Source organism: Pungitius pungitius, chromosome 19, assembly GCF_949316345.1.
Source record: "Pungitius pungitius chromosome 19, fPunPun2.1, whole genome shotgun sequence".
NCBI lineage: Eukaryota > Metazoa > Chordata > Actinopteri > Perciformes > Gasterosteidae > Pungitius > Pungitius pungitius.
This window is the reverse complement of record NC_084918.1, coordinates 6,207,862-6,217,882: the sequence shown is the minus strand read 5'-3', so window position 1 is coordinate 6,217,882 and position 10,021 is coordinate 6,207,862. Positions and strand designations below refer to the sequence as shown.

The 10,021-nt window shown below is 45.0% G+C and overlaps 1 protein-coding gene and 1 long non-coding RNA gene across 2 annotated transcripts; both read right to left on the bottom strand.

Moving 5' to 3' along the window:
- Positions 1-915: 915 nt before the first annotated feature.
- Positions 916-2,995, bottom strand: bhlhe22 (basic helix-loop-helix family, member e22). The gene has a single exon (XM_037455434.2). It carries the CDS (start codon positions 2,696-2,698, stop codon positions 1,895-1,897), a length of 804 nt encoding a protein of 267 aa, XP_037311331.2. The 5' UTR covers positions 2,699-2,995; the 3' UTR covers positions 916-1,894.
- A 3,826-nt stretch (positions 2,996-6,821) lies between these two features.
- On the bottom strand, positions 6,822-9,719 carry LOC119198372 (uncharacterized). Its single transcript, XR_005114520.2, has 2 exons — positions 9,426-9,719; positions 6,822-7,415 (listed from the first exon to the last, which is right to left on the bottom strand). It is a non-coding gene; the product is annotated as an uncharacterized LOC119198372 (long non-coding RNA).
- Positions 9,720-10,021: the final 302 nt, after the last annotated feature.

Here is a 10,021-nt window from a genome sequence, read left to right as displayed (position 1 = left end):
GACTTAGCATTAAGAATTAAGTAGCATTTCAGTGAAAATGCTGTTTGATCTATTCGATGAAATAACAAGTCGTCGTCGACCTGCACAAATGGAGGAGTAAAAAAAAAAAAAAAGGTTCTCAGTGTTTGGCTTCAAGTCGTCACTTCTGACTCCACTTCACTTCTTGACCACATTTTGAAGATTAATATCCGTGCGGAGTGACAGGTTACGAGATTGAGATGATGTTGTATATTTCACGAACATTCGTCACACTCGTGCTGTTGAACCCTGATCATAATGTCTGCGCGCGTGGACAGACGTCTGAGGAGGACAAAGGGTGAGTCGATGGGTGTGCGGCTGATGGCTGCGTTGTGATTAAAGACACCAAATTACGGCAATGAACAGTGTCGTAATTACATTCCTTAATCACATTCTGGAGGTCTAATTGCCTTAACGATGTGTTTCATTATGTGAAGCCAGGTATTACAGTCGACAGTTTTCACACACACACACACACACACTTGTTTTCAAATTAACGTGTTATCCCACACCGTCGTGGAAATGGTTTTAATCATCACGTTAAAGGTCGCCAGTTTGTTTGTTTTTTTGTTTTGTTCGAGGAGCAGAAACCTAATTTTGTTTTTTCTCCCTCCTTGAGGCGATTTTCGCTCATCACGTCTGGCCTTCACTTTACAGATCAACTAAACGAAAAGTTATCGGTTTTGATGGAGCAGAAAATTTTGGAACAATTTGTTTGTAGTGAGAATCCAGATAAATAAGCGCAAAACCACGCTCGAGTAGAACTTTAGTCTTGTAATAAAATGTCCCTCATGTTCAAAATGGCAGTGTATAATAATCAAATGTCGAATTAAGGCTCGCGGCACTTTGCTGGGTTTCCACTGACAGCAAACCTCACATCAGATAAATAATCAGAAATATTTCTGTTGTTCAAAATATTTTTAATAAAGCTTTTTCAACACTGAAATACATACAAATGGCCCTCTTTGCTCATATAATAACTGAAGTATCTACAATAATCCGCATCTTGACCTGACAACGCGATTCATCTGGAAACCTCATCTTGTTTTGAAGGAGAAAACATACTAAGATAAACACTACAATGTGCAATGCAAGCAAATTATCCATTATAAATATCCAAATTAATAAATTACAAAAGACACACCGAAACACCCGAAACGTCATGAATCAACATGAATCAGGTTTTTCTACATTTTTCTGAAATTTTATTATATCACAGTGCCGCAGAATTGTGATAGGCGTGCGCAACTATTAACACGTGTCTGGAATAGCAAATAAATATCTGACTGGTTAAAAGACGTGGCTTCATTTATATCCTCTATTTCATTGAACTTTTCCTTCTTCATGACATTCCACGTGCTCAATGGAAAAGTTAATGAGAACAGGCCTCGAACCAGTAAGCAAACAGCAAATGTCACTGAGGTGAATGAAATAAAAAAAAATATAAAACGCAAAATAAATAAGGAAGCAGCAGAAAGTTGGACTAACGCTCCAGGAAGGTGTCCATCTATTTAAGTGAAAACGTCGCAGGTTGTCAGGTCACCCAAATCTCCAAAAGGTTCCATAACAGGGCAAGTGATCAACAACTCACTCAACACTTGAAGCAGGCCTACTGTACTTGTGTTAGGTCTCCACTGTCATTCATACCAGCACTTAAAGGATGATTTATATACATAATCAAGTATTGTTTGAACAAAAAAGCGCGTTTTGAATGCATTTAGTAAATATTATAAAAGTATTCATCGGCATTACTTCTTTGTCTCTATGCCCACTGACTTCAACCACAGGAGCTTCGCAGGTTTCCCCCCTCCAAAAGTGTTCTTAAAAGTGGTGTCTGATATCCCCATGTGCTTCTCCGAGTCTTTGCCACGAGCAGTTAAGGCTTGTCGGTGCACTGTTTGCAGAGGCTGGAGGTGGCGTTGTTGAACAGGTTACATTTATCGGGGCAGGAGGACGCAGCGACCCCGGCGGGGAAGGGATATCCGGGCGGCTGGTCGTACGCGCCCAAGCCCGGAGCTGCGAGCGCCGTGTTGGCCGGTATCGAGGCCGCGGAGATGGCTTGGCCCTGGTTGAGATACGCCACTAGCCTCCTCATCTCTTCCAGCGCTTGCGCCTGCATTAGGATGTAGTTTTTGGCGAGCAGCAAAGTGGCAATTTTGGAGAGTTTACGCACGGACGGGCTGTGCGCGTAAGGGATGACCCCCCTGAGCTCATCCAGCGCGTCGTTCAGGTCGTGCATCCGCCGTCGTTCTCTCGCATTGATGTTCAGCCTCAGTGATTTCTGCTCTTTGGTTTTCTTACCTCCTTCTCCTTTCCCCACGGGCACTGTCCGCCCGTCGGTCAGAAGGACCATGTCGCACCTGCCGTCACTGTCATCGTCGGGACTCTCGCCGCCGCTGCTCTCCGCCGCCGAGGTCCTGTTCGCGCTCTCGCCGAAATTGACGCACAGAGATCCGGTCGGCAGACCAAGTGGCCCCCCTCTACCCCCTGCCAGTCCTCCCGGCTGAATCGAGTCTTGATCGGTCTGGTCGAAGCAGCTGATCGGTGACTGGCGGTCCCTGGCTGGTAGTTCAATGCCGGCCGACGACCTGAAAGGGTCCATTTTTTTAGTGGACACGGCGCTGAGAGTTTTGTGAAAAATGTCCCCTGCGCCGGCGTTCAAGTTCATCCTTCTGTCCATAGTGGTGTGGGTTCCGCGTTGTCGCAGGCAACGGTCGCTGCTGGAAGCTGTGCGCGCCTCTATGAGTTTCTCCCTCTGTTGGTCCCTTACGACTTTAGTTTGTGTTCGTGTTGAAGTTGCACGTTCGCTCGACTTGTCAGCTGAGGTGTTGAGACGAGGAGGAGACTCATCTATTAAGTGCTACTCTCTCTCTCTCCTCTTTCTCTCTCACCACCCCCCCCCCTCTCTCTCTCTCTCTCTCGTTCTGTGACTGATTCACCTTCACCGGATCTCCACGATGATCGTCGTTACGCACGAGACGCCTGAGTCTTTTTACATCATTATCTCGAGGCGGGTTATAAAGGAGTCTCGCCTATTGGGATTGAGACACCCTCTCCCCCCCCTACACTCTACCCAATCAGGTTAATGTTTTAATTAATGGCATTCAAACGATGACAAACAATACCGCGTGCGCTCTATCTCTCTCCCTTTGTGCGTGTGCGCGCGTGAATGTATTGTGTGTGTGTGTGTATATATAATATGTCTTGTGATTAAATACCTGCTTCATTGTTTCGGTTGTGTGACATTCTCGTGTCTTTTAGAGACAAGTTGTTTTTTTTTAATGTGGTTTCTCCCAGATCACATACTTATAGTGCTGTGCCTTTATTAACCTTTCCCCGTATTTTGGTAGCTCCTCTTTTCAAGTGTGGCACCAAACCTTCACTGGAGTTAAAAAACAGACATAAGGCAAGAGATTCTTCAACACACTTAAGTTGTATTAGTGAAATATTGTAATTGAAAACAACAACCGGTAGTGGAGGTCCCCCGATATGAACGTGGATTCCTTTCTCACTTTTCTATATATTTTCCCAAGACAGAGCCTGGGCTCTTGCGAAGACGTACTTGTGGTCATACTGCCATCTAGTGGGTCGTTTAGTGTGGCACACAGTTAATGGAAAGTCCCGCGTCATCAGGAGCTACTAAGCTTTATTCCGTTTTCTTTTACTTCACAAGCCCTGGTGTGCTATATTTCATGGCTTAAGAAACATTCTCAAGGACAAACATCTTGGTCCACTTTCAAGTTACCATGGCTAGTAATGGCATGTGTGCTTCTCATACCTTTCAGCAGTGATTACAGTTGACCCCTACCAATTGAAAACACAATTGGTATGGATTTCTTCTCAGGTACTACCGTAGCAACATATTGTTGAGAATAGAAGAAACGTCTAGTTTTCCACCTTCAGGATGACTCACACTAAAGATGCAAAGAATAAAAAAAAAACTCTATAGACCCTTTTGTCTATTATAAAAAATAACAATGGGAAAAAAGGGACAGAAGATTTTGAGATATTTCCAACGGAATGTACTCAGCTTATATGCGTCGCCTCTTTAGCGGATCCATAGAGAAGAGTTCTTGACTTTGAAATAGGTCAAACATCTTCTACAAGAAACCCTTTTTGGATTATGAAATATTTCCTGAGGTACAGACAAATTCAGACAACACAACAGGAGCTTTCAAATAAATCTCCACCTCGACTTATTCCTTCATTCAGTTGCACAGGTCTGTAATCTATTCTCTGCCTCATCGCATCCACCACTTTGATGTAAGTCACCAACTTGTTTGCATTCAGTACTATAATATTTTAATAGGTAAAAATAGCGTTTCAGAAATGGCTCTTGAAGTGACTCAACTGCACGAGCCTTGCTATGCCTTGTTGAAGAAATGTTGGGTCTTGTGTTTTCTCCTAGAATTTTAAACACTGGTAATCAGAATGCCAAGTAACTGTGAACGTATGGGCTGTTTTACGTCATTTAATTGCCAAAAAAAAGCAAAGCAACTTGTGTTTTTTTTTTTGCTGAACTGCTGTTACATTTTTCACAATGTTGGAGCTCAATCTTCACGTCGAAGGAGTTTTTGCCGCCGCGGCTCAAACACAATTGGCTAATGCGTGCCTAACGCAGCCAAGGTCAGTGCCTCGCCTCTTTTCCAGCATATTTCAATTAACATTTGTTCACTCCGGCTCCACGAGAGGCCACCGGGGCAGAATGTCCCGAGGAGTTATGATCTAACGAGTGGCAGAGACTGTCACTTCGTCCCGAGGCGGCGAGAGAACACCTTCATGGCCAATCAGGTCCGGCTAATGAGACAAGATGGGCCAGGACCGTGCCACGGCCATTACAGCCAGAGTCTGTCAGCACTTTGGTAATGAAGAGACCGTCGGCGGGCGAAACTGTTGGAAAAGAGGACAGGCGTCAATTTACATTGGAAAGAGAAGAGACGTTTAGACCATTTAGGCGTTTAAACCATTAATGAAATCCAACAGGATTGATTGTTTATTCGTGCAGATATAGGCCAAAAACGTGAATATGCAGTTGTTCCAGATCTGTGTTGATTAGTAAAGTATTAACTGTACCAGATGCATTAAAAACTGTTAAATGTATTAGCCTTTGGCTGTCCATATTTCAGGTTTTTCTAATTCAGGCTGATATAATTAATCACAGTGTAATTCATCCAATTTAGTTTTTGATTGCCCATTTAAAATGACTCTTACGCAGCCAAATTAAGCTTTTTAATTCTTCACCACAAGAGGGCAGGCAACGACTTTGCCTTTTGCTGGGGATGCTGAGGGTGGCTCGATGAACATGCTTTATAGAAGCTTTGTGGGTTTTATTCAACTTTGAAGATTTGGGTTATCAGTGGATGCCAGACTCTCTGGCTGTTGGGACCTGATATGAAAGTTACATTTTGTCATGTGGTGCTGTACACCCAGACCCACTAGTGAGCCATATTCATGACATGACATGGCTGCTCTAAATATTCTGCAGCTGGCCAAATTTGCAGTTGAATTAACCCTCCGACCAGATGCATGGTTGCCTGAAGCGTTGACGTTAGCTCGGAGCATTTTAAGAATTGCAGCCCCTGAAAACATGCAACCACTTATCTATAGTTTAAGACAGGCAGTGATGACTCTTCATTTATTTATATTTGATTATTTATATTGTATTTCCTCTTGACCAAGTGTTAATGGTTTTCACCAGTTATTACTTATTTTCAATGGTTAAAGGAAATAAACATGAATACTTTAGTGAATCGATTGTAACCTCCCTCATCGGGCATTTCTTGCATCCATCACCCTTCACGCCATCCTCGGCGATGATGTGCATTAATCAAGACCTGATTGTCATCTGCTGTCAAAGAGTGTACTTACAACATGTACATCTTTGCTCTGTCTTAAGGGACATCATCAAACCCAATAGTGTTTCATAGAACTCTGATAGTGTGAAGTGTATTTATAGCTTACTGCAATTCTGGTGCTTTTGCAAAGTTCATTATATGAAAAAATGCCTGATCCTCTGATGGATTAATGTAGCAGACTGCAGCGCCCCTGTCCGCCACTAGGCGGTACACTAGGCGGTAGATTGGAGGATGCTATTTCATTGACTCGAGCGTCTGCATTCATCGGCTCTTTTCAAAGGTTTGTTTCCAAATGTCAATCTAATCAGACATTTGAGTGTCTATCTGCAGAGGTCCTTAACCCACTTCATTCATTTACATTCAATACTGGCACTGTACCATGGAAGTTAATATGCAGTTTGGATAAATCATAGTGTGCTTTTCATTCAAGGCCATTCAGATTGTATTTTATTACGAAACAGGGCCTGTTTTTACCTTTTTTTCCGCGAGTGGAGAAAAATGTGTCGCTGGATCAGAATGTTAGCTAGTTTCTCCTGCAGATCTGGGAGCCAAGTATCTCCAAATAAACACCAGTAAATTTCCCTTACACACGGATGAGGTTTTATTTAGAAGTTTTATTGTACACACGGCTGTAGAAAACCGTTACACCCCAGTCACCGTTTCCATGCAGTCAATATGTAACCGGCTCCAGGTTGCATTCCTCTACTCCGGTAGAAGAGTTTCCTCTCTTTGCACCGACAGGCAAGAGAAACAAAAAAAAAGCTGATCGGTGGTGCGCAGATTTCAGCACCACAGAAGGTGGACAGCGCTCTCGGGAAGCCAGTGTGAGGATGGACAGCTCCCACCAACACACACACACACACACACACACACACACACACACACGTCAACACACACAGCGGCTCCCACATGCATGTTCAGATTAAACAAAGTCGAGCTTTAAAATGGTTGTGTGTATTTGCTTTATTGTAGGGGAGGGGGACAGTACATGAGTAATGCGTTACAGTTTGAAACGACAGAAGCGAACATTCAGAAAGCAACACCAATAAGTTGAGATGTATTTCTAAGGTGTGATGCGTTATGGGAGTATGCAGATATCCGACGAATGAAGGATAATCTCTTGGCATTCACCGCGTGCCTTAATTGTAAGACATTAAATCAAGGTCCGCTGTGAACACGGAGAGACACAACCCGCTGGTCTGGTTGGATGCATGTGTGTGTGTCTGTGTGTGTGTGTGTGTGTCTCCAGCTGCATTCATTTTGCTGTGAGAAGCGGCCGCAGACCTCATACCTTTCCGTCAAACCTGTTTTTACAAGTATAAATGGCGTAATGGTGCAGCCTCTTGAGGCACGTTTAGTCAACTAAAATCTCTAACGATGTCAAGTTTGGTCAAAAACGGAAGAAATAAAAAATTCCAAGCACGAATCCAAAGAGATCAGTCCTAGGCCGCATTGTCAGGTGAAAATGGATTACGTTTGATGCGTTTCCGTCGACTGCGTTGTCCAAAACTGTAGGAAGTCCCCCATTATCCCTTAATGCACCTACAAAAAAAAGAAAGAAGAAAATGCGTCATGAACTTCATAAAGAATTGCAGATGATGACAATATCATATTCCCCGTTGGCTTGTTCGCTGGCGTCCATTAAACAGAAAAAAAGTCATTGTGCGCGTCCAAAAATATCGATTTTCCTGGTCGCATAACACACACGCGCACTCAGCCGCTATGGTTGCGGGTCGCACGTTTAAACTGCGGTAAAAACCGCACACGGGGCCGCTGAAGTAGCCGGTGTGACTGCGGGTTGTCCTGAACGTGGCGATGCTCGACGGATATGCGCCTCTTCACTCGGGACACCGAGACGGCACCGACACCGCTTAAGTGGGACTGATCCCTCTCCGTCCGCTCTTTTCCTCTGACTTTGGGATTAATGGTGCTCCAGCCTAACAAATGAGGCATCTGCCTTCAGCACAAGAGGATTTGGAAGAGGGGGGCTGGGTGGAGTGTAAGAGGGGAGGGGGGGGAGGGGTGTTGACGTCACTAGGCAAACAGATGTTCTTCCATATTACCCATCGTCCTCCTCATGACGGCCCTGCGTCCTTGAAACTAGGGGGGGGGGGGGGCGGAATAGACGACTTCATATTAACGATTATCGCCCATATGTGTTAGTGGTCCTGCCGTTGGTTTGTGTACTAGTTTGCCCGTGTGTGAGGGTGTGCGCGTGCGTGAGAGAGTTTACGGGTCAAGAGAGGGAATGCCAACAATGGTCCTGATTCTGGCATTGGTTGCCAAGGGTTACGCAACATTGGACTATTAAAAAAAAAAAAAAAAGAAGAGAACACGCGTGGCGTGTACGTACAAACACGCTGTAGAGTCGCACTTGTTCACGGGCATGCGCACGTGCACTCCGTCTCTTTTGCTTACACACATAGGGACGAGGGAGGGGTGATCGTGTCATCCTGAGCCCACCGTTTGATGTGATGAGCCGGAACTGATTTTTAGTGCTTTGGAATACGATTTGATAAATGTCACAAAATAAGCCAATAACATTGTATCTGTCATCAAAGTGACGTAAACGAGTGGAACGTTTAGCTTCGGATGCGCATTAAAGGATAAATGACTTTGATCATAATTACGTTGTTATATGTGGGCTGACAGGGATCCCGGGAATCAAACTCCAGTTTATTCTGCGCTGTTGCCGACGGAGAAAATATGGATTTGCATATCCACGAGTCTGCCAATATGCAAATGAAGTCAGTGCTCTCTAATCATTATTAAGCATTCATGTACCTGCGCGCTTTCCTGTCCGAGCCTCTAACCTCATCGTCCCGGGGTCCCGTTCACCGTGTGACAGCCCGTGTTTTACCATTAACGAAAAAAAGAATCCCTATACGTGGGAAGCCGTGTACTGGAAATGAAGGGGTGCAGATGTGGTAATTGCATTACATTAGCCACTCGCTATAACAGAGATATGAGAGGGATGCAGAAACAAAGGGAAACGCCATTTTAGACGGAAACGTCCCCATCCCCTTGAAAATACCGGCATCTGTCGTATCGGCCGTCGTCGGGAGCCTCATCGCGGCTCGTCAGCACATCTCCATATTCCGGATCCCTCCTTGTGACTGGCCAGGAACACGACCCCCATTGTCCCCGAGCGCCGCGCGACGAACAAACGAAGTGGCTCCGAAACCTCCCGTCCTCTTTACCCTCTTTATCGATTATGCAACCGTCGACGCGAAGCAATCTGTTCCCCCCCCCCCCCCCCCCCCTCTGCGCGAGTTTTGGTGATGTTTTTTTTAAATTTGTTTTAATTTTTCACTAGTGTCTTCTTTTTGTTCGCTCTCTTCCAAAAAGTGGTTCATTCCCCCAAAGCCCGCAATAACAATGGCAAGTGCAGCGTGCGGAACACACGACGCTCTGCAGACCCACACGGACCAGCATTCCCATCTGAACCATTGACATGCATATTCTGCGAATAGGTGAAGACTACACATTCATCTTCTGCACATCTGATCAAAGGGTCGAGCGTCAAATTCAACGCAAGCGTCCGATACTCACCACGATTCGGTCCACGCCATTCGGTGGATCCCAGAACACTGCGCTCCGCTAAACGTGTATCCGGGCTTTGCGGTGTTTTTCACGTCGCTACAGCATTACTGCCTCACTGCGGACCTTTAACAGCGCGGAGGCAGTGGCTTGTATTCCCCGGGTCCTTTGGCGCAGGCAGAGACTCCGTCCGGCGAGGTGCCGATACGACCAATGAGAGCGATGCCGTAGCCTCTGCAAAGCATGGCTGCGCTCACTCGCTTTTTTTTCAAAAGAGGGCAGGTCGTACAATAAAATCTCTCTCTCTTTTTTTCTCTCTCTCTCTCTCTCTATTTTCTCTCCTCACATGTACACCTGCGCGCACGCGCTTTTATACATAGCCTACAAATGCGCGCTCGTTTCGGAGCCAATATATATTTATATATATATATATATGCGCGTTCTGGAAAATCCTAGTGTTTCATATTAATATTCCTCTCACATTTTGTATTATTTTCACGGATGTTGTAGCTGCTGAACTGCTTTTCGGAGTGCGGTGTAACACGTCACAGTAGATATGTTATAGTTGTATATGTGCAGCTATATTCAATGATCCAGGGAAGGATTAG

Bases quoted from the DNA above. Each gene is read 5' to 3' on its own strand.
- bhlhe22 (XM_037455434.2), bottom strand. From the start codon at position 2,698: ATGGACAGAAGGATGAACTTGAACGCCGGCGCAGGGGACATTTTTCAC.